This window comes from Rhipicephalus microplus, chromosome 4 (genome assembly GCF_043290135.1).
Source record: "Rhipicephalus microplus isolate Deutch F79 chromosome 4, USDA_Rmic, whole genome shotgun sequence".
Taxonomy (NCBI): Eukaryota; Metazoa; Arthropoda; class Arachnida; order Ixodida; family Ixodidae; genus Rhipicephalus; species Rhipicephalus microplus.
This window is the reverse complement of record NC_134703.1, coordinates 80,571,941-80,597,011: the sequence shown is the minus strand read 5'-3', so window position 1 is coordinate 80,597,011 and position 25,071 is coordinate 80,571,941. Positions and strand designations below refer to the sequence as shown.

Sequence of the window (25,071 nt, the reverse complement as noted above, 5' to 3'; positions counted from 1 at the left end):
GAATTCGTCGAATTACTGGATATCGAATCGTATACACTATAACTTAACTTGCCGGCAGCGCAACTTTAAAGTTTAACTCTGTGGAAGTGAAACCAGGACAGTAAGGTTATAGCGGTGACGAACGGCTAACATCTATGGCAGCTCTTCAACGAAGGTGATTGGGACGAAGGCGGGGGGGGGGGGGGGGGGGGTAGCGCGCTGTTGCAGGGAGTCAGCGTAATCAGTTTTCTTTATTGTGGCATTTTGAAAAGAAAGCTATACCTACTTTACTGTTGTAGCATGTTGAAGTGGTAGCTGAGCTGGCTACGTGCTGTTCGCCGCACTTCCTGTTGTTGGAGGATGTACTCTTTAATGTTGTCGCGTTTTACACGGAAGTTAATCTGAAGTGGCTAAAGCGCTTCGCAGTCACCTTGACCTTTCTTCGTGTGCGCTATTCGTGTGAATTTCGTGCTTTCTTGTGCGACGCGCTTTGTTTGCCATGCGTTGGACCACATAACAGTTTTTAACTGGACGGTGCGGAACAAATCCTGGACATACAGGTCTTCCGATAATGACTTGGTACGTTGTGTGAAACGTCGGGACAGTCCCGCTATATCCGAGCTGGTTAGAGACTCTGCCCTCCCGTTGTTGGACACTATGGTGAGTAGCCAGCCGAGCTATATTGTCAGCGCGTGACCAGTACATGCACTAATCCGCATCATTTCATCTTGCAGTTGGACTAAACGTATTTCCATTGTGTTATCAACGTCTGCTACAGCGTTTCGATGGCACTGACACACGCTTGACAGGAATGCCGCTTGTGCAAGCGGGACATCTATGGTGCATGTCCTAATTTGCATCATTTTTATCTTGCAGGTAAGCAGACAATTCTGTGCTTTTAGTTTTGTTGTAATATACATTTTTTTCGTGGACACTAAGGTCGAGCAGAGTCAACATGCCACTTGAATTTGTATTCTTTTCGTTTTTGTCTTCACTGATCTTGTTTCCTAAAGCACTATAAAGATGACCGGCAGCAACACACACAGAAACAGAAGAAATGACACTAACGACAAATGTGGCGATTCTGCAGCGCAACTTGACATAGGTAACTACAGAACAGAAACTCCGTCGCAGTTGCACTCCTTGATGAAGAGTATATAGTACATCAGTGCTTCTTATTACAACCAGGTGGCTAAAGTTGTGCAAACCAACAAAAGCACATTATGGAATTCAAAGCGCTCAGATCAAGCAACGAAAAACTAAATGAAGACTTACGCGAAGCTGACGCAACCACTTGATACCAAACTATGGAGATGACAAACAATGCCTAACCAATCTGTCCCTCACAGTTATGCTTGTGGATCTCCCATGATAGAATCACCCTTGGTTCTTGTTTAGGATAGGAAAAACGCAAGTCAAACCTTTCTTTGGCATTTCAAGAAAGGCGTGCTTGCATATTTTGTATTTTGTCACAGTTCATGAACCAATAATTTACTTGACATGGAAAGACAGCTTTGTCAGTGCCCTCAGAGAGAACGAAGTAGGATTGTGGGATAAAGCCATCAAGTATGAACAAAAGACTGAAAATCTAGAAGCAACAAGTGAGAGACAAACATTTTCACCAGTTCCAGTGTACCTTTTTTTGCTGATTTTTCATTTTGGTATCATTCATTGTTATTTTTTTTATTTTTCTGCAGAGGTTATTGATATGAAATAGCTGATTTAATATAAACCTCGACCTCTCCACAGCAAAGCAGTTAGAAAACAACGAAACTGAGAAGCAACAATTGTTGTACAACGCTGATTCGAACCTCCTAGAATCCCGCATCGTGCTGCTTATAATACAGGTAATGAAAAAAAGGAATCGAATACAAACGAAACTGAAGGCACCTCTAAAGCATTAGGACGTGTTTCATGGTTTGAAGTACCTTATTTTTGACTCCACAGAGGCACTCGGTTTAAAAGATGCACCACTGCTATCGAATCGTGCCAATCACGTTACTTGGTATACGTAGACTTGGCATGTAACATGGCTTCGAAACGCTACGCTAGTATTGCAAGTGCGACGAACAAATGTAAGTTACCAATTGATAATCTGCGTATATTGTCTAAAGTGACGTCTTTAATTGAATGTGCTGATTGCGTTCTTGAATGTTAAATGATTTCTGTAATATTTTTTTAATTTCAATCCTTCATGCATTGACTTTAATGAATCTTTATGTATGTATATCAGAGTTGTTATTTTATTATTTGCTGTCATGTGTCACATGTGCATTCTTTTTCTATTGTCACTTCCCGCTGCATCTAATGTTTTGTAATTTTGTAATTCAGAATTTTTTTTCTGAAGATACCAGTCAATCTGTGACATGCAGCTTTTCCCTTTGCTTCAAATTCATATAGAGTGTGTTTTCAAGTACTTATCACGTAGTTGCATAACCTCGAACTCGAACGAGGCACGTGATCTTCACACCAGATGGCAGCTGACCAATAAACTCTTTCATACTAACTTGAGGCATCAAATCCACTGCGTCGAGGCTTTCGCTGTATCTACGAAAGAATGGGGTCTTTTCGATTCACTTTGTTGTATTTCACAAGAAAACCAGACGATAAAAAATGTCTTTTCTTTCGTTCATTCAGAGCGCTGGCCTCACCCGGGCAGACTTAATGCCTGAAGTCCGCATGCGACGTTTTATAGGTCAACTGCCATTTTGTCGAAAAACCGCGTTTCACATGGCGCTCTCTGGCAAGAAAAGAATGCTCGATCCACAGTGACCCCCTTGACTACAAGGTGCTCTGGCTAACGTGCTCGGGTATTACAGATACATAAACACTCAACGAATTCCACAGAGAAGTATTTTTTGTCGTAATAAAAACTAGACAAATACATATTCGTTGAAGAAAATTTTAACGTATTACGTTTTGAAAACGTCGTGAAAATGAACAAATATTATTGAACTAGCGAAGGGTGACAGGTAATTTACAAAATATAGTTATAACAAAATTCATTTGCGGGCAAGTTGGTTCGTATAGGAAAGGAATTCCAAAATAATGTTCACTGAACTGTAACACAAATATAAAGGCTGCGTCTTGAAAAAGAGTTCAGATGCTGTTTTCAATGCGTACCTATTGTCCCGCTCCAAAGCTGCGCGTTTCAGCATTCCGTGAAATATGTTGCTGTTTGCATTTTAGCAACGAAGGCGTAAAAAGTACGCAGTACTTGCAATGACCATGTTCTTCAAAAGCCAGACCTTTTACACGAGACAAAACTCACGAGGCCCTTATGTGTTCATCAGCATTGTCGCTCCCAAAAGAGTCAGAAGTAAGCAACCCGCGCCCACCAACATGCGCAGGGTTCGAAAAACAACGTACTTCGCAGCGGACGAGAAAATAATTATAACGCGATGAACTTCTCTCACAATAGTCTGCCTTCGGTTCTTGGCTTTCCGAGCTAGAAATGGAAAATAAACAGTTCTTGGAATGCAGCATCAAAAGCCTTCCACCACCACTATTGACTAAAGCTGCGGGGCCATAACCTTGCTCTTGAAACGATGACGGAACACGTACGACTGAGTGAAAATATAGGCGAAGATATTTCGGCCTACCTTCGATGATTAGACGAGGTGGTCACTCCCCATGCGGTGGCCTATGCTCATGCATATGCTTTGACCCACGATCTTGCTTTCAGAAACTTAAATCTGAGTTTAGTGACACATAATGGTAGAATAGAAGCAAAATCACACCAAATGAACTTCCCACAAAGTTTAAAACCGCAACTGCCTGTCCAACCAGGAGTATGGTGGTTCAGTCAATCAAATTTGGTCCCCTTAGCTTATTTGAAATCTAGCGTACAGGACGCCATGGAACATTGAGCAAGGGGGCTAATAGAAGAATTTGAACGAAAGTGTTGCAAGACTGCGCAAAATTCCCACATGTCCGGTGAAATTTTAGTGGAAAACCTCAGACGTGACAAGAAGATCAAGTAAATCCACATGAACCTTGATCTTAGACAGTATGAATTAGGTATTAAAAACAAAAGAAACTCGTAATCAGATATTTCTTTGTTGACGGCCTGGAATTATACAAATAGAAGTAACTAAAACATATTGGCTTTTTCTTATAGGTTTGCTATACACTAATATTGAACTAATAAAATCCAACATATGAATTATTTTTATCAAGAATCTATAGTCTGAAATTTCACCGACAGATGTATCAATTTTTGTCATTAGATTGTATGTAGACAAATAATAAAAACCTTGGCTGTCTGATTTTTTGTTTATAGACAACCTAGAGCATACAATTAAACGAAAAATAACATATTTTTTTCTTTGGTTCTTAGGCAACATATGGAATAGAATTAAAAGATAACATGCAATTTGTAAACATTCACTAATGAATTGTCAATAATTCTTGTTTAAACACTATATTAAGTCTACTTAGAAATACGTTTGTTTACAATAACTCTATAGAACCTTCTATAGACTGTCTAAATTCATTTTTGTAAAGCTACAGATCAACTGTGTACTGCACCCAGACGTATAAATACTCTAGGCATACACATAGCTTTGGTATAAAAATGTGACCGTAGGAGTTTCATGCTTGTTGTTTCGTCTTGTCTGCGGAGTCTATAGGCACGGCGCTGGCCCTGCAGTGCGTGACAAGTAGGCTCGACATAGCATAGTGAGAACGCCCGGGGAGCTTGCACCCGTTCGCACTTCTCTTACAAAGTTCGCACTTGTTGACATCATTCACACTTATCTAAATTATTTGCAGTCCTTCAACAAAATACACACTTCTTTCACACAGAAGTGCGAACGACCAATACTGGGCGAAATTAGAAGCTCATTAATGCGATGCTTAACGTAAGCGATTTGCGAGAATGATCCCCGACTGAACAACGGGAGCCAGGGGATGTGCCACTCCCCACAAACTGGTGGCGTTTTTTTTTTTTTTTTTACAGTATCACACAACTTCAAAGTTAAACCCTACCACTGCAGCAAAAAAACGTCAATCAATCAATCAATCAATAGACTTTATTTCCTTTCAATAAAAGGAGTATAATACCAAAAGCCCGACAACTTGACGAGGTCCCGACCTCGTTATACATGTTAGAAAAGCAGCACGATGACAGACAATCATACATGTAGAATACGAAAATGCCATTAAGTGGGGGCGGGTTTCTTTAGGCTGTACGCTGATCGTTCACCTGCACTGAGAAGAATGTCTCCTATACTTCTCCATTTCATACATATAAAAAGCCCGTGCTCACAGTTCAATAGTCACCTGCTGAACCACGTCTCCGTGACAGTCAACCAATCGGAAGTTCATCGCTTGCGTTTATTAGTGCCATCGACTTCCGTACGGCGTTCAACTAGCACAGCATCCAAACGAAATATCGCCTGTATACAGTCGATTAGCGCACAGCGTAAAATCTTCTCACCCACTTCCGAAGAGCGCTCTCGTTACGACCTCTATCGTCAGTGGGTTGAGCTGCTCAACGTTGTAAGTGATACGGACTTGTCGATAGATCTTCGCACTCATCGAACATTCACCCGTCAATGATTATCCTCATACGTTGCTCCCAATACTCAGTCATGCCCTGCACACGGTGCCGTCTTCTCCACGGGGCTGCCACAGAACAATGGGTCGTCAGTTTTGGAATTCCTTCTCAATACTAGCCTTATCTTTGATGCTGTTTGAGTGCTCCCCTCCCCCTCCTCCGCCAGATGCGGGAACCGCGCACACCAAGATGCGACAGAGATGAAGACTCGCCCATAATCGAGAGTGTTGACTCCATGTCGGTGCAGAATATTTCAGCCTCTAACGGCATGCTTGTCTCGGAGAAACCGATCAGTGCTGACTACACGCCAGGTTTGCTGAAAGGTACGACAACGACGTTTTTGTTACTTTTGTTACATACATGGCTGTCGCGTACCGTGAGTCGGTTTTTATTGGTTATTACAGCTTTCGTTCCCTACTGTTCTTCATAGTGAGAGTGCGGGTTTTCTTTCTTTCGTGTTGCATGACGTGGCCGTAGTGATGCGCTGTTGTGATGCTGAAATGCTTCAAAACTGCATTGACAGCCCTTAACTGTCCCTTGGCTCACTCAATAATCAAATGCGCAAGTCCTCATACCGCATACTTCGAACGCGTGATAGTGCATCTGATGCCTGGGGTTATAAGCAGTTAATTTACGTACTACTGCAGCGTTTATTTTATCACCTATTATTCGTCATTTTCGTTCTTTTTTCTTCGTCATTTCACTTAATTGTTTTTACATTGTGCTAGGCGGGGACGTTGGCAGATTTTTTTTTTTTAAGTGTGGACAGGTGTGTGATTTTCCTGAACAATTTGGATCATTTCTAATAATATAATGAAGCTGCGCGGTACATGGCTTGTAAACGATAGGGGAAAATATATACACGTGACGTGTGCGGCGTTATGAGGGAAAACTCCTTTTGTCGTGCAGTCTTCAGTACGTTATAATGCAATTTTTCACGCATTGTGCCTGAATGTAAAACTATTGCAGCCGTCCAGACAAGCGCGGGTGATTCTGGCATCGAAGAAACCGCAATACGATTAATCTGTTTTCTATTCGGACCGAAGTTGGTCGCCATGATTATACATATTTAGGAGCGAAGCTCCTTAGGCCCGCTCCCCGTCATCGAAGCTATAGCTCTCCGTGGTGTCACCGCTCCCCGCCCCAACGTTTCTAGAACTAAGCCCGTGTCGAAGGCTCTCCATAGATGGTTACTCTCTGAAGCGAACGTGACGGCCGACGCAAGAACTAGCGGCTCTGATAAGGCAGCGTCTCTGCAGTTCCATCTTGCAGCATGCCTCACGTGTTCGCAAGTCACGATTTGAGTACTGAGAAACCGAGCAGGGAGAAAAATGCAACGCGTCGCAAGAGAACACTTCTCGCACACCTCAGCTCGTTGCGGCATGAGCGTGACCTCCGTGATTGGCTTCAGCAACACGCCATTGAGAGCAACGCAGCGCTGCCGTATCCGATTACACGGTACACAGCAAGCGATGCAAAGTGGAACAGCAGCGCTGTATGTTCACGCGTCAGCCACACGTGCCGGCTCGCCAGTGGAACTGTGACACTGTTCCGATTCTGAAAACATTGCCCCACCCTACCACTTTCATGAGAGCCGGCAGCGAGATCAGGTGCGTAGTCGTTTTCGTCCCATTCATAAGGATATTTCCCATCAATTGTATTCGTACATGGAATAACTGCTAATTTTGTTTAAGTCCAGACTTTTAGTGCGTCTGAAGCACTGGCGATGGGGTGTTGAAAACCACTGTTCCGAAATGAGTGGCGTGCATCCAACTGTTTCCATGTTGTAAGACTCCTAACGCGACTACCCGTTCTGTGATTGGGTGGCAAGCTACGTACATCGCTAAGTTTAGCGCGCAAATCATAATCCCGAAAGCAACTACAACATGTTCAGTGAATGAAGGGATACTTCGGAAGGTTCGTTTGTCCTTGTTAGACACAACCTTAATCAGAAGCAGCCGATGGCGAAGCCAAGAAAGGAATAGGGGACGATAATTTTTAGGCATACGAAGGTCACAGGTTCATTCTCTTCCGGCGGCAGGTTGTCTTTTCGTCCACTCTACTTTCTTCACATCTTTATTACATTTATTACAATACAATTAAAACCGTAGAATTGTGGTCCCTTATATCTTACTTAGCTTCATTGATTATCTTCTGGCTTTCATTCATATTTTAGAGTAAATCAAGGTCTGCCGTCATATTACGTGAAACATACTGACACGCAAAAAAAAATAGTAGTCTGAGCAATTAAAGGAGTGAAAAAAAAGCCTAGCTTTTTCTAGATAGAGAGGGAGAAGCGGGACGCCAAATCAATCGGATTGCATTACGTTCTGTATACATATTGCGTGTTCGCAAACAGCAGTAGGCGTCGTCGACATACTGAGGTGCTTGTATAGCGACTTCGCGGCACGCAGGCACCGGCCAGCCCGAAGCTCGCCACCGACGCGCTCTGCCCGGAGACAGCCTTGCAGCCGCTGTGCCTGTTGTCACGCGATCGTAGAGGCTAGTAGCGAGCTTTGGGCTGGGTCGAGCCTTATAAGCGCTGCGACGTCGCTACAACCGCTTCAGTATGTCGACGACGCCTACCACTGTTTACAAACATGAAATGGGTCTATATTAAGGTTGTGAGACAGGCGAAATGCGATAGTAGCGGAAATATAATAATCAAATGAACAATACCGGTGTTACATGGGTAATATTGATCGCGATTAGGGCTGATTCGAATTGGGCTTGATCCGGATCAGTTCTGTTACAGGGCCACTTTTATTCGCAATTTGGTCTTATCTGGATCAATATGCCTATGACCTGCGCGTCAAGATCTTGTTCTGAAATCGCGATTTGACTGCTGAAGACGCTAAACTCAATTCTTGTTAGTTTGGAGGGTGAACGACGACCATATTTTATCGCGATAAAGAATTCAGATCATTGATTGATTGATATGTGAGGTTTAACGTCCCAAAACAACCATATGATTACGAGAGACGTCGTAGTTGAGGGCTCCGGAAATTTCCTCACCTGGGGTTCTTTATCGTGCACCCAAATCTGAGCACACGGGCCTACAACATTCCCGCCTCCATTGGAAATGCAGCCGCCGCAGCCGGGATAAAAACCCGCGACCTGCGGGTCAGCAGCCGAGTACCTTAGCCACTAGACCACCACGGGAGAATTTAGAGCAGGATAGGCCCTAGTGGCGATAAAATGTGCCTAGTAACGCCGGTAAACGATAACTGTGTTCGGTAATGGTGATGGAACACATAATATCTTTATAGCGTATCACTTGGTAGCCGTACCCTGCTCGTGGTGGAGTAAAGAGGTGATCTGTTTTTAGGACCACCTTAAAGAGTACCCAAAGAGAAAAAAATTTCTCGTGTATTAATAATGTGCGATTTCACAATCCCAAAAGCACCACTCTTCTTGCGAGACGACGTAACTGGGAAGCGAGAAAACGTGATAATGAAGTACACGTGGAGACAATACCTTGAGATTCCTGCACGAAACACTGTGACGTCCTAGATTCTGGAGGCATCTGCTGGGCCCCATGTGGCTTCTAGTCAATTAAAATCAAGTACGTTGCCATGCAATCTATTCTAGCATACGAATTTTTCAGAAAGTTTGGTCGAGCCAATGTCGCGAAAATGCGAAAAATGCATTTAGAAACTTTTGACGTCACGTGCGGAAATCTCTGCAAGGAATTTAAGAAACTGAAACTTCGACCTTGATTTTCCTCGCTCATAATAAACTTATGATAATGAAACTTATCGCATTAAAGCTCTCAGAATGCAGTTTATCATCCTGTCCCGCTTCGGTAGTCTAGTGGCTCCTTAAGGTACTCGGCTGCTGACCCGCAGGTCGCGGGATCTAATCCCGACTGCAGCGGCTGCATTTCAGATGAACGCGGAAGTGTTGTAGGCCCATGTGCTCAGATTTAGGTGCACGTGAAAGAACCCTAGGTGGTCGAAATTTCCGGAGCCCTCCACTGCGGCGTATCTCGTAATCATATGGAGGTTTCGAGACGTTAAACCCCACATATCAATGCAGTTTATTAATCTAAACCAAGTCATTATCGTTGGTGTCCCTTCATGACATTACACGGCGTTGCTCTTGCACCCGAATGCTTTGCTCAGCCCCTACGACTGATTTTCTGACGCAGTCATTTTTCTCAGTCATGCGCACGTGACCGCATCGTGGCGCGCTTCACGGGGTAGGCATTGTTTGTTTGAAGGGGCGGCCCAACTGCGTGACGCACGCGTTCGATGGCCCGGCTTAAATGTCATCGTAATACAAGAATTTTCTTGTGCACAGTAGGGTATACACGCAGCTTCTCATTAACACATTCCTGGGCGCTAGTCATCATCACCATGACGCAGCGACATATCTGACTGTCATAACGCAGCTTACTGGTTGAAATCATGGTCAGTGTATTAAATACTCTCCGAAAATGCACAGTGCGTTTTGGTAAGGTTAGACAAGAGACATCTTAAATTTATAAATGCTGCCTGATGACGTATCGCCTGCTAATGTCCCGCTATTTAAAAATACATTGAAAGAAATTTATGTGAGGGGGAAATCGCAAAAACTTCAAAATACTTGATGTTTTGAGTGCTGTATCTCCCTCGGTAGCTCCTTTGAAAGAGCAGAACACGAGACGCTGTTTCCGCAAAAAGCAACGCGAGCTCATGGCATATAGCTTCTTTTTGGTCGTTTACACTCGACTCGGACTCGGACCAAGTTGATGTCGATGTCGGAAGGTGCTCCACTTCAGTTGCAAGGGTGTGGTGAACACCGCGAAATAGATTTTAAGTATATTTTGAGCTGCAAGTGCTGTCTATATTTTCTTAACGATGTATGTGCGTACACAAACACGTATCTCAAAAGTTACCTCCCCTTCGAAATTTTGTAAGTACTCTTCTGAGAGGGCCAACAGCCTATTTTTAGTAGCATAGTAGAACGTTTTGTTGCTATTAAATACGACAACTATAGCCGCCATTATTAATAGATAACATTAAGCCAAATCCGTAGCCAAGCCTTCGTTAGCCAAACAAGTGGGCATAGTGCATATATATATATACTTTGCGCGTATTTCAAAGCAAAGACAGAATAGATTCCTTTCTTCATTGTACACATCTGCGTAGGCATTTACAGAAAATCGATCTAACGTTGATGAAGAATATCAATTTCACCACGCATCAGGGGGCAGTGCAAACATTGTTCCGACAGTTTCAAGCCCATCTGCGAAAGATGTGGTGGGAGGGAGGGAGATTTCGACAGATGTTCTTCGTATTGTTGTATTTCAGAACGACTTACAGGAAAAAGCATTCCTTACATTTGCGACGATCACTCTTCGAGGCTACCGAAGCACGATGCCCTTTCCGGTGCCGTAAGCACCGGTTGCTAAGCTACGTATGCTGTACTTGTTTTGTTCTGCCTGTATGACAGATGCGTCCCGGCTTTTTCTTATGTGATTCGTGTCTGTAGAAACTTACCCGCACTCGTTAAACTATAAAGGTTATGTTAGTGCATGCGTAGAACCAGTTACTGCTCTGTTATTTAGTCATGCTCGGAAAATGCTATTTCTGTTCAGATTAAGTTCAGTAAAACCAGGTTCACACATTTGCCTCACAGTCCTTGGCATCGAGCAAAGTTTTTTTTTTTTTAATGTGTTGATTTTTACTCACCGTGGTCGTCTGGTGGTCACACGGTGCTTGGCTGCTGACCCTAAAATCGCGGTATTAAATCTGGTGCCACGGTTGGGGCATTTAGATGAATGGTAAGTGCTAAACGCCTGTATTTTTAAATTCAATTACACGTTAAATAACACCAATTGATCAAACTTTCCGGATCCCTTCGCTACGGCGTCTATCATAAATATATCGTGATTTTTGAGACGTAATGCTGCACTGGTTATTATATTATTATCATTTGATCTTGAGCGTCAAAGTAAAGTGTGTTGCTCCATATCATGAATGTTTTATTTCACCCTGAAGTTGATGTCTGTTTACGCATACGCACATAAACCTCCGCCTGCTTGTACCCAGAAAACAAAGAGAAAGTTGCAGCGTATTCACGTCAAACATACACGCTGTAAGATCAGGAGGCGTCACTTTGTAATCATTGTAAAGAAAGATGCGCAGGTCGTAGCAGACTCGAGGCATACCACAAAGTGGTCTCCAGGGAAACCGTCTTATGATGAGCGAAAGAAAGGCTCTGTCAGTTGGTTGTTTGATTGATAGGAGAGGTTTAACGTCCCAAAACCACCAGATGATTATGAGAGACGCCATTCCTTATTCTTTATTCAATGATTACCCCGCTTAGCCCGAAGGCGCTGCAGCAGGGGGGTTACAATGTGGAGAAAAACACATCTTCATTAATACAGCACACTTGTTCATTTGATAAGTGATTCCATTCTCTAATAGAACGAACAAAAAACGAATTAGCATACAAATTAGATCTGGTACGGTACTCTGAAATCTTGAAGCAATGATAATTTCTCGAAGATATATAATGAGGACAATGAAGGTACTTTTCTATTCGAATGCCGGTTTTACCATGAAATATTTGGTACAGGAGCTTTAGCCGCAGTTTCTTTCGACGCGATGAGAGTAATTCCCACCCCATAGTGGAGGGCGCCGGAAATTTCGACCGCCTGGGGTTCTTTAACGTTTACCCAAAGCATAATGGCATTGGAATTTCCGCCTCCATCGAAAATGCAGCTGCTACAGCCGGGATTTGATCCCGTGATTTGCGGGTCAGCAACCGAGTACCTTAGCCACTAGACCACCGCGACAGGGCCCTCTGTCAGTTCCGGTTGGTTATGGGCGAAAATGTGTATTAGTATGCTTCTGTACAAGTGCTGTGCCTTTGTGCAAGTGCAAGTACCTCTGCGCAAGTGTTGTCACTTCATGGAATACAAAGCTAAGAGGCGGGCAATCATGAGACGGCCTTGCGGACATAAGCCTTTTATTGAGTATAAGACTTGCGCCCAGCCAAACGTACAAATGGGGGACGATAGCGACGAGCGAGCCCGATGTCATCACTTCGGATTAGAAGTGTTACGCCTCAAACCTATCTCCTCTATAAGGTGTCCGCGAATGTTTCTGATAAACTCGGGGGGTTATCGCGACGATGAAACGAACTCTGAGGCAAGCAACGTGGAGAATAGGGGCAGGGGCATTCTGATAAAAATGTATAGCGTCTACCGTTGAAAGAGGAGCTTGATAAGGGTTAGGAGTGTGGTTAAGGAGGCCACGACGATTAATATTATTGTAAAAAACACGCACAGTGCAAGTACTTCTTATACTAGAGGCACGTAGTGTTAAGTCCGCCTCGATGGATCAGTGGCTGGGATGCTCGGCTGCTCAACAGAAGGTCGCGGGTTTGAACCCAGCCGTGACGTTTGCACATGGATGGAGGCCAAATTGGTAAAGGCCCGTGTACTACGATGTCATCGCATGTTAAAGAACAGCATATGGTTAAAATTTACGGAGCCCTCGATTACGGTATCCCTCACGATTATAATGTGGTTTGGGGACGTAAAATTTTATTTATTAAATCAAGTAAATAGTATTCACCATGCTTCGCCTTTGCAATCTTAAAACAACGGATGCGTGCCTGTGTTGGCGTCCCCGCAGTATATCGGGTATGTTACTGCATCGCAGGCAACATTGCCTGCACTCTCTTATGGGGCATCATCAGCCCCTGCCTCTTTAGCTTTTGAATGGTAAGCGCGAATAATTAAAATGAGCCGACGCGGCAGTTAGTGTTCATATCCCGATTAGATTAGTTTTAGTCCAACGAGCAGTACAAACCTGGCTCTTTTGGTATGACTGGAGTTATGCGGGCTGCGTTGCGTTCATGAGTTCTGGAATTAGCTGCTTTCAAAGTACCAGTGCTGCTTCATGTTCAAGCTACCTGCATGGTGAGGTATGGAATCTTCACTTTCACTTATGCAACTGTGGGATTTCATGGGGAAAACTACAAAAAGGGGCTTTGACCAAAATTGTTCTCCCTTAATTGGCTCGACTATCATATTCTTTTGACGCGAGAAACATCCACCGAATCAGTTTTGCGGTGGGTCGCTGAATTGGAGGCTACCGAATTTCGGTGTTTCTGCTGTAACGAAATCGAGATTCAATCCTTACTTTTCTGTTGAATCTCGGCCATGCTGACACATAACTGACCCTCTCTTAAGCGTATAAATGCTGTCGTCGTAAATCACGGTGCAATTGTGGCGAAAATTTGAAACGAAGTCTGGGTTTTTGCGCGCCAAAACGATGCTTGTTATTACGTGGCATGCCTTAGTGGGCTGGCTATGAATAAGTTGTGAAGACTTGGGATTCGGTAACATGGACTTATATGAACGGAGACCGGTGTTCCTGCATTTATTCTTAATAGCGAGATGAGGCCACCGTGGCTGGGAATCAAACCTGCGACCTTGTGTGTCACACTTGAGCCACTAAGCCACCACTGGGGGATGCGGTCGTTCCACTACGCATAAAATTTCCTTACGTGCAAACATTCACCTTTATTTTCAGTGCTTTTGTTCTAGACATTTGTCAATTTGTGAAATATATTTATACTGACCGTAATCAATCACGGTTGAAGTGCAATGAACCGAATGTGTTATGAAACAGAATGTTGACCACTGTTTTTCACATAAATGATATTTAACGTCAGTTGAATGCTCTGTAATTTCTTCCCTGGAAGAATCAGCACCTTTGGTTAATATTATTTAGCTATATATACCCGGAAACTAAAATTCTGACCGCTTTAGCGTTTGTGTCCTGACCTTGGCAAAAGGGTTATCATGAAAGTTTTCATTGAGGACAGCTTCTTTGTTGCTACTTTCTTGTAATCTATATAAGCATGGGAAGATACAATTGCTGTAATCATCACTCTCGAACTGAAATGTCGCATATTCCGATGCTCACCAGACAGTAAGGCCCATAAGCAATGCAGTTATCAATGATTTCGCGCACAGCACACATAGTTCATGGGAGTTCGCGGTGCTATACAGCAATATTTTCTTCACACCCTCACGATTAGAAGTTCTAAGCGAATGAAGAAGCACTTTCAAGGACACAAAAATGTTGACTACAAAACCAGAAGTTCTTGGCAGATCTATTTTTTCCAAGCAAACGCAGTTGGCATTTACAACTTCCCAGAATAACACACGGTAACATTCAGGGTATTACGAACAGAGTCTGTGTCTCACCAATACCAAGATCTAACAAAAGGAGGTCTTCTGCGGCTAGTCCTCATGACAGATGACTATTCGTATGTCGCGCTTCGGTTCCCAGATACACCAATAGCTAGCGTAACTGTCTCGGTCGTGGTAGAGTTACTGCATATGCTCCCACAAGGGGACGATATAGAGTAACTCTTGGTCACGGAAGAAGCAATAGCCGCAGAGCGAAATGGATGAAGGCGTTTGCTAAAAACCGGTTTCAAGATACAATCACGTGACTGCCTTGGTCGTGGGAGAGTTACTGTATATGCTCTCCCAAGGGTAACCTATACAGTAAATCTAGGTCGCAGAAGAAGCAGTAGCCGCACAGCGAAGCGGGTAGGGCGTTCCTCAAAAACCGGTTCCCAGTACAACCATAAATGATATGACCGCTTCGGTTAAGGTAAAGTTGCTGTTTGTGCTCTCCTAAGTACAAAACATATAGGCGCTGTGCCGTGCTTCCCTTACCGGGCTGCAGAAATTAGGCGCCTTTTTCCTCTTCTAGCCAGTACCACCACCCAACATATACAGTAACTCTAGGTCGTGGAAGAAGCAGTTGCCACACTGTGAAACGGGAAAGGGCATTCATCAAAAACCTGTTGCCAGACACACTCATAGATTGTGTAACTGCATCAGTCGCGGGCGAAGTGGTATCTGCACAGTGATTTCAGAAAATAACCTGGGAAACACCACTGAATCGCAGCCCCACTGTTTCTGCACTTTTCCCATTGTGAGGCAATGGGGTAATTTTGTATTTCTTCCAACCTATTCCTCTCATCCCGCCAACGTGCAGGTGCCGACACAGCGGAGGTCCAGTGGGGCGGCGATGTGTCGAAGGTGGCAGCCTCTCGTTGCCGCCTTGCCATCTGTGTGGCTGCCGCCTACCTCGCCATGATGTCTGTCGGGCTCATGTGCGCCTACTCGTCGCCAGCGCTACCCGATATCCGAAAGCGGTTCAACCTCACAAACGACGAGGTCAGCTGGTTCGGCTCCCTCGTGTTGCCCGGCGCTGTGCTGGGTGGTCTGATCGAAGGTAGGTCGCCCGAACAGCTTAGGATAGCGAAAACTTTCTTTCAATGAAGCCGATCTTGTCGAGCCTTTCACCGGAACGCCTTAAGCTAAGGCTTCTTTATAAACCTGTGTATAGCAGTGGTATAGTATAACAGATGCGATAACTATACCACCACCTCAAAGAGCGTTCAATAAGAAGTGGTGATACAACAAATGTGTAAGACTAGCAAAATATAGAAGCGTTATCCTGACGAGGAAAAGGCCACTATGCAGCTTCGCTGTTTCAATGGTGCCCCCGAAGCGTGGCTGGTTGAATTTTCCGGTGGTGTCCACGTAAAGATTTAGTGATACATCAAGCGCCAACTAACGCCACTTTTCCGCCTTTGGTGCCTCTGAAACGTATGAAGTCACTTTTGCGGCGTAAGGGTGAAATGGTTCGAAAAAACACACGATCGCAGATAACGTCATAATGACCTCACCAACAGGCAGAATCTGTGACGTCTTCGTTACGTCATTGTAACATCACTATAAGCACATATGTGACATCAGGTGATTACGTCATCACACAACATCGTCGCTTTGTCAAGGGTGGGTCCATCTCGAAGGCTGTGCATGAAACACCTCGTGAGATGCAAAAAGCTTCATGAGATGCATGCCGTGTTTTAGGAGCGACAGAGGCAATAAGGGAAGTGTAGAGAACGTTAAGCAAGCCAACGTCGTCACAATACACGCTACGCACGCAAAAAAAAAAAAACGGACATCGTCTGACGTTTTTTGTTTAACTCTGTCATTGCAGTTATACAGCGAAATTTTAAAAATCGATCTCTACCTTAAACCTCTCTAGTAGTAATGAAGCTCAAATGGTAAAATTAGCGACAACAATTCCTAAATGCTAATTTATGAACCTCAGCTGACTAAGTGTTTTATCTTGTGCCCATCTTGCATTATCTATGCCACCAGCGCATATCTTCTGCTTCAATTCTTGCATTTACTACTATGTTCATCCCCTGAAAGCAGGGGTGTAGCTAGGGGGTAGCACTCCGAGCACGTGCCCCCCCCCCCCCCCCCCGAAGTTTTTTTCGCCATGGCATAGAGAGCGAATAATGACCATTTTAAGGGGGTGCCTCTCCCGAAATCAAGGTGGTGACCTCCCCACTCTCCCGGAAAAAAAAGAAAAACATTTCTGGCTACGCGCCTGCCTTAAACGCTCCCGTGAGCAGAAACAGTTCGCTTTAACATAGGTGCGTTCAGGGGAGGGGCGCAGTTATCGATATACAAAACAGAATAAATCGTTGTATTCCAGTACAAGTCACAATTTATGAACGACCCTCCTGTCTCTGGCATTTACGCAGTTGGCTTAAGGTTGCTTTTTCGTTTCTGTCTACGTCAACGTTCCCCACGGATAACAAGATCCGTACCTACTGATCAAACCAAGTTAATAAATGCGAAAAACTGAGCTTTTCCATCAGTCTGTCTGTCTGTCTGTCTGTCTGTCTGTCTGTCTGTCTGTCTGTCTGTCTGTCTGTCTGTCTGTCTGTCTGTCTGTCTGTCTGTCTGTCTGTCTGTCTGTCTGTCTGTCTGTCTGTCTGTCTGTCTTTCTTTCTTTCTTTCTTTCCGGCCTTCCACATATGTCTAGTGGCTCTCGTGATCACCTCCTTAACTTGGTGTAGACAAAAAATTTGTATGAGAAGGTAAGAGGACTTGACGAATATGACTGACTAGTGATGACATTAATAACGTGAAAATCTTGCCACATATGAACCATTTTTACCGAAACAGCGAGAAAACACATAGGCGATTTTTCAATACTAGAACGTTAAAAAAAATCCAGTATCTCCACGTAGTGAATGATAGAAAGCTGGGCAAAGCTCCGGACGTTTTTCGGTGGTACCGTAAATCCTCCGAAAATATCGCCCGACAAAACTCCGAGAAGGTCACCGTTTCCCGCACTCGCATTCCGTAGTCCTGTTCTCGTTGAGCCCGTTTCTCAGCGGCTTCCTTGGCGTGCAGCGTCTCGTGATCCGCCCGGCAGCGAGCTCGTGATCCGACACGTACGGTGACGATCCACGAGAATGAGAGATAATGGGCGCGCCGGCGCAGCCCCACGCTGCAGCCAATAGGAAAACAGCGGTACCTCCAAAGTCATTTCATTCACCCAACCGCCGTATTGCACACATCTCAATGGGACAGCGTCATCTAAGAAACTTGACAAGAAATGGCGATGACGACGCAGAATGCGTACGGCGACATTTAGTATATCGTCACCCCACTGCTGATTGCATACACCTCTATGGGACAGCGCCATCTATTGTATGATAAGGGAGACACTACTGGGGGGTACGCCGGAGGGACGACGGATCGCCCTACAACATAAGGAGCTTCGCCCCTCAGAATCTGAGATCAGCAGCACTCATCTGACGAATGCAAAAAATAAATTCTGGGTGCCAATCAAGCATTCTACCACAGTCATGCCAGGTATAGGAACTGCTTTTGAAAAAGACCTTATATAAGAGTAATGTGAGTGAAATGTCAGTTGAGGTTGCTGGGCTGGCAATATAATTTTATAAACATTAAATAAGTACTCCTACGCTACAGGTGTCAAGTCTGGTTAAGGATAATTGTACTTAAGCGCCATGCACTTAAGTTCAATGACGTAGTCCTGTCTAGGGCCACCCCTTTCGCGAGCATAAGCACTACATATCAGCTTACACTTCTGCTGTCGCTAATACCCATATTGCCGCTGGCAGTGTTGTGCAACAGCAAAAAAGTGGTTGCATAAAACATATGTGCGACTGCTCAACGTATGTGCCTAAAACATTTGTACATATCTTTAGCGTCCCTGACGTTCCGCTCACTGAAAAATACACCACACTGCCACCATCATTCCACATAATTCACACAACATCAGTTCCTATTGTACATTGGATCTGCCGAATTTTCAGAGTGAAAGGAAAACGTCGTATCGAAATGTGTATGATACAATAAATTACCGCAGCATTTGTTATACTTAAACGTTCTTCTAGATGTTACGCTTCGCCCATCAAATATGTCTCCTGGAACTGCAGCAAAATAAATCGATTTTGTTATTTTTCAGGTCAACTTGTAAACCTTATAGGCCGCCAGAAGACCATGGTCACAGTCGCCCTGTGGTTCGTGTCTGGTTGGCTGTGTATCATCCTGGCCCCATCGACGCCATGGCTGATGGTCGGTCGTTTTCTGACCGGTGGAGGCATGGGCACGGCAGCGCCTGCTACTTCGGTCTACCTGTCCGAAGTGTCTCCCGCACGCATGCGAGGCCTGTTGAACACGGGCTGCAACCTGCTCTTCTCTGTCGGTATCCTCTTGGGCTATGTCATGGGCAAGTGGCTACACTACACCTGGCTCGCCGTAGCCTGCCTCGCGCCAGCTTTCGTGTGTGGCGTGGCGTTCGCTTTCTACGTTCAGGAATCTCCTCGATGGCTCATCTTGAAGGGTCGTCGCGTGCAGGCCTTGGAAGCGCTGAAGTTCTACCAGGGACCTCACGTCGGTGAAGAGTTCAGCTCTCTGGAGCGCGGCGCATCAGACATGCCGGCTCTCACGCTAGCCGAAATGCGAAAACCACACATCTACAAGCCGTTCCTCTACTCCCTTCTGCCCATGTTCATGCAGCAGGCTGCGGCTGTCAACGTCGTGCTCTTCTACGCCAAGGACATCTTTGACGAGGCGGGCACGTCCTTAGAATCCCATAACTGCTCTATCATCATGGGTGGTATTTCCGTGGTGACGTTCGCTGTGGCCACGGTGCTCGCTGACAGAACCGGGCGCAAAAAACTGATCATCGTGTCGGCAGTCATCACCATGATCGGTCTTGGACTGCTTGGCCTGTACTTTCATTCGAAAAGCATGCACGGTGAAGAGTTTTCCAAAGAAAACGGCTGGTTCCCGGTTCTAGCCATCGCCCTGTATGCCGTGGGACATTCTTTAGGCCTGGGCCCGCTGCCATTCGTCATCATGGGGGAGCTTATCCCGCTAAAGGCTAAAGGCGTGGCTTCGAGTGTGTGCACGGCATTTCTTTTTGCGACAGGCTTTCTCTTTGTCAAGGAGCATTTCGACATTCAGAGCTTTCTGGGCGAGGCCGGTGCGTACTGGCTCTATGGTGCCCTGGTCTTGGTTGTGTTCGTGCCTTTCGTTGTGTACGTGCCAGAGACGAAGAGCAAGACTCTGGAGGAGATTGAGAAACTTTTCGGTGACAGCGACTCGGAGCGTGAGGGTTTCTCGAAAGCTGCGGACGATGTGAGACTAAATACTTTTTAGCGCTACATTATCTTCATACGCTTTCGACAATCATTGCGTATGACATGTCACCCGTGAAAGACAGCCTGTGCTGCCTCTTTCAAGACATAACAATGTGGTACAAATGACGAGGCTAGGAAATATAGCCGTTTGTAAATAAAGCGAAAATGTTCTTTCCTCATTTTATCATTTGCTACGCTGAAATTCAGCATAAGCACAATTAATTATCATCCTCATTGATGATTTTTTTCCATTGAACTAACGAGGACTCATGTACCAAGAATTCAAGTGAGCACTCAGGTGCCGATGGCATACTCGATGTACCTGTTAGAAACACGCTCCCTCGTATTTCATTGACGTCACAACGCACTTACGTAGTTATTCACATATTTTACGTGTGCTTAACGTTACCGATTGATGAATTCTGCCTAAATTTCATAATTTTATTACACTATAGTAGGCATTCATTAAAAGCAAGTTGCATTCCGATTGATGGATTCTGCCTAAATTTAATACTTTTTTTACGAAATGGTGTAGACATTTATGAAAAGCAAGTTACATTTGGTATTGGAATGGAGGTTTGTAGATACACCTCTAAGCCAGTGGGGACCCATTCTATTCAAGGTAGTATAGTAAATGATTAACACAAAAAGGAGAGATTTAGCACTTTAATGCAAGCATTCGCTCTATTTCAAAATGAAAGAGCCGAGAGGCTCACCTCGCTACAATAAAACTAATCTTCCCATAAAAAAGGGGGGAGGAGTTGGGGGGCTACACTTTTCAAGAGGAAGTAAGTTATCACGGGAGTGAGAGGTTGAGCTGAACGTGGCGTTTGATTCATCGCATTGTGCACCAGCTAAGGATTAACATCGACTACATATCAAAGCTTGAGTGTGAGCCTTTACACAAAGCGACACGTTATAAATTTTCAGGTCGTGTGATAATTTGCCTCGTCTCAATGTTTTTCGCCTTATGTAATAAAAAAATACTTTGTATCGACCCGCAGAGAAGAGCTGACTGATTAAAAACTTGACTAAGCTGACCAATATAAAATACACTCGGGTACTTCTTTGATCAATTCACAATAAAGTCGGGCACTTCTTTGTGTTCACTAATGCACTTGTCGCGTACTACCGTGGCATAGGCCACCCACTTTGAACCAGCCTGTGTTGATAGAGGCACATCTAATACGCATATTTCGCGACATTTACGAATTGATGGATGTGTTTGCGCTTGTTGCGTTCTCGCTCATATGTGCGTGTGAAAGGCGCCATGTACGAGTTGCATGCTTTCACAAAATTGATTGATCGGCACTGATTGGGGCACGCGCCGAACGACCACCACTGACGAGCAATTTGACAACGGGAGGTGACATCAGAGCTAACGTGGATTTCGAAACCATTTGACGACACCCGTTTGTGTGAAAAACTTTTTGGACTGTCTTCATCTGCAATATGACTTAAAACACATTTGTCGTTTTATAAGATTGATCTATCTCTACACTCGGTGCTTAGTATATGTCCTAACTAAAACAGAAGATTCAAAAGTTTAGGTAGTGGCAGGTTCGAATGTAGAGCAGTTCCCGATGAATGACGTCTTTCACAGTGCGTCGTCAATGCTGAGGCGTCGTTTTGTGGAAGCCAATCCCCAGGACCGTCTGCAAGGATGCAAGAATTCATCGAGGTTCACTGGCAGTGGTGCATTATGTTTTTCCAATCCTGGTCCACTGCAGCCGGCTCCCTAGTCGTCCTTAAACTTGTATCCGCCACCTGCACAATCAAATACACTCGTGCTCATTGATTTACAATAGGTTCAGGAGTTTTTTATACATCGCAGAACTTTAGAGTGGCTTGCCGTTCTTTATGTGAGATTTCAATTTGTTGCTATCGCAATCACCTTTGCGGGTGAACATGTGACTTCTTCTGACAAGGCATGCAAACTGAAGCAGAGCACTGATGCGGACTATAGTAACGTTCGTCTTTGAGGTCTTTCTTAACTGCGGTAACAAATACAGACAAAGAAGGGGAACTGGACGTTCACTGCACGACGCATGTCAGACGTGTAGCATGCAAGACGAGATCGGGAGGCGCGAACAGTCTTCTGCCCACTTCGCTGTACGTTTTTTAGTACAGTTAAGACAAATCTTTGATACGTTTTTTTAGCTTCCCAAAGCAACACAGCCAACATACAAAAAACCTGGGCACCGCCACATCCGAGTGGGTCGCAAGGGAAGTCCTTGCCCGGCGAGTTGGCACGGGCGCCCGGGAAGACGTACATGATCCAGCAGCGTCCCAAACACTGGCTACACTCGCCGCTGAGTACGTTGCTTGTGCAGTGAGGACTCTGCATCAGCGACGACAATCTCGTCAGTACACGGCCACCTCCTGCGCTTTCCTGAAAGACGTGCAATCGTACCACAAGCTCACCTCTCGCAGACAGCTGCTGGGGTCGCAGTACTTCCAGGCGCCTCCCTCCAGTGATGCCAGCCGTTCCACGAGCTCACGCAGCTTGTGGCACACGTGCCCTTCTGTGTGAGAATGGCGTCCATAATGAAGGTGGACACATTTCTGCTAGAGGACTTGTTGGCGTGCTTGTTCATGTTTGCTGGCCGTCATAACGTAGCATGACGATACAGGCGAACAAAGATACCTGTGGTTCATGCATATGTGCCTTTCTGCGTTCACGTGGTATCATGACAATGGACAGATTCATTATTTAATAATCATTGCGTCTAGCAGCCAGTTTACACCAGCTGTCTATCAGCCAACGCCTGGATAACCTTGAATATATGCCCGAGTCTTTCCATGGACGTAGATCCAGCTCCACTAGCGCAACAGCCAAATGTATACACAGAGGAAGTTGAACAGCAGCTTTACTGCTTGGTTTTGGAACAGCAGCTTTACTGACCGAGACGGCGCTGGTTGCAGTAACACAGCCTGAGATAGATTTCAAAAGTTAGGGGGGGGGGGCAGTGGTAATCATGTTTAATGCATATTCGTGAGTTCGTTTGTATGCGTGCGCGTATGTATATACATGCATATTTGAAATTTTCGGGACAGCCTCGATCCCCTAACCCGTCCACCCTTCCTTCTTTCGCCACGATCATGCGCTCCTCTTCATCTCTTCTCTTGTCTAGTTTCAAACTTTTGCACTACGTCATCACTGATCAGTTATGCGTTACGATTATGTCCAACTTGATACGCATTCCACTGGCTGGTTCTATTTTCGACAACGGGTGCAATGCAATGGGGGTGAAATGCAAAAGCGAATGCTGAATGCAAGCACAGTGTCAGCAACATGATTGGGAACACGGAATTTGTGTTCCATCAGTTTAAAATATATGTCAGCAACATTTAACGCAAAGTGATAACGCCAGAAACCTCTCTCTCTCTCTCTCTCTCTCTCTGTGTGTGTGTGTGTGTGTGTGTGTGTGTGTGTGTGTGTGTGTGTGTGTGTGTGTGTGTGCGTGCGTGTGTGTGTGTGTGTGTGTGTGTGTGTGTGTGTGTGTGTGTGTGTGTGTGTGTGTGTGTGTGTGTGTGTGTGTGTGTGTGTGTGTGTGTGTGTGTGTGTGTGTGTGTGTGTGCGTGCGTGCGTGCGTGCGTGCGTGTGCGTGCGTGCGTGCGTGCGTGTGTGTGTGTGTGTGTGTGTGTGTGTGTGTGTGTGTGTGTGTGTGTGTGTGTGTGTGTGTGTGTGAGAGAGAGAGAGAGAGAGAGGAAAATTCAAATTGTGGAAACAAACTGTTTTGTTAACACAAATCAAAAATTACAGCGGGGACACTTCAGACGTACAGGCAAGTGAACTGGCACGTGTAAGCGCTGATAAGCGTGCGTGAAGCTTAGATTATCGTGTAATCCACGTGACGTGCACGGTGATGCTTCTGCGTCTAAAAGATTGTGGTTAAACAGATAGACATACATATTGAACGTGAACTGCAAAGCTGTGTTACGGTGGTTTTATTCCGATCCACATGATAGCAACACAAGAGATAAATACCTGAACTGTCATCTTAACAGTGCTACAAGCACGCTTAATTCAATTATTGTAATCTATCTATCTATCGGAGCAAGAGGGGCGTTCACAATGCCACGTATGAACAGATTGCACGAACGCGGGATAACATCGACGTTGTGCGCTGGTCGTACAGCGAGTGTGGAGCTCCTAAAAACGGTCGTTAAAGCTGCACTGACGTACTGTGAGTGCGCTGGCCGTTGAAAGCCTCCGGCTGCATGGATAGGGACGTAGTGGTGGCGGGTTGCGCCTGGGACACCTCGACCGGGCTGCACACGATTTTGGTGCGGTTGTGGGTGCGCAGGTACTGGCACCGGTAGCGGACCACCCTGCGTCCGCCGGCGGCCGCCTCTGGCTGCCCAGGCAGCAGCAGGAGGAGGACTGCTACTGCCAGCTGCAGCAAAACGACGCACCGCATCCTCGGCTTCTTCGTCTTCGCTACTGTGAAAAGAGGCGGGCACGTTTTTCTTGTTGTCCTCTAGCAATGTATCGTACCCAACGAAGGAGATTCGCCCGGTGACAGTGACACCAGCGTTATTTAATAGTCCTGAGAACAGTGCTTGAGGAAGCCCTATAAGGCTTTCCATAAAGTCGGCGACGTCATCCAGGACAGAACAAGGAGGCGGTGACTCTCGGCGACATTCTGAGGCACATTCTGCGGAGGACTGCAAAAGAAGCCGCCAGTTCAAAGGTTCCGATGATTCTTTACAAGCCCATTGAGCCGGTATTGTGGGCTTTTCGGGTCACTAGCGAACCGATTTACCATCTCAGCGTAAAGTGTACAGTTTATTACGAAGTTTTAAACGGGAACATCACTGTATATCATCCTGCAATGCCACACCGATCATACGGCCGCTTCTGTTTTGGGGCTTAACATATAGTTTTGAAGCATTAGTGTTAAAGCAGTCTTTATAGCTTTACAGCGTTTGTACTGGAGAAAAATGCGAACGGCATTTTGTGTCACGGCAACCGGTAGTGCAAAATACGCCCGGAAAAGGAAAACAACATAACGTTAAGT

The 25,071-nt window shown here is 45.2% G+C and overlaps 2 protein-coding genes across 8 annotated transcripts; one reads left to right on the top strand and one right to left on the bottom strand.

Moving 5' to 3' along the window:
- Positions 1–199: 199 nt before the first annotated feature.
- On the top strand, positions 200–20,222 carry LOC119172132 (facilitated trehalose transporter Tret1). 7 transcript variants are annotated; one of them, XM_037423137.2, is made up of 5 exons: positions 200–639; positions 714–855; positions 5,706–5,862; positions 15,556–15,795; positions 18,868–20,222. In XM_037423137.2, the coding sequence occupies exons 2-5, from the start codon at positions 817–819 to the stop codon at positions 20,064–20,066; spliced, it is 1,635 nt and encodes a 544-aa protein (XP_037279034.2). In that variant the 5' UTR covers positions 200–639; positions 714–816; the 3' UTR covers positions 20,067–20,222. The 7 variants fall into 7 exon arrangements, with proteins under 7 accessions (XP_037279034.2, XP_037279033.2, XP_037279038.2 ...); XM_075893073.1 differs by lacking the exon at positions 5,706–5,862 and adding exons at positions 1,729–1,826; positions 1,927–2,054 and having other exon boundaries at positions 201–855; XM_037423136.2 differs by having other exon boundaries at positions 200–855.
- Positions 20,223–21,514: 1,292 nt separating this feature from the next.
- LOC142814363 (uncharacterized) lies at positions 21,515–24,498 on the bottom strand. The gene is made up of 4 exons (XM_075893077.1): positions 24,237–24,498; positions 22,472–22,572; positions 22,235–22,388; positions 21,515–21,814 (listed from the first exon to the last, which is right to left on the bottom strand). Exons 1-4 carry the CDS (start codon positions 24,469–24,471, stop codon positions 21,786–21,788), a joined length of 519 nt encoding a protein of 172 aa, XP_075749192.1. The 5' UTR covers positions 24,472–24,498; the 3' UTR covers positions 21,515–21,785.
- Positions 24,499–25,071: the final 573 nt, after the last annotated feature.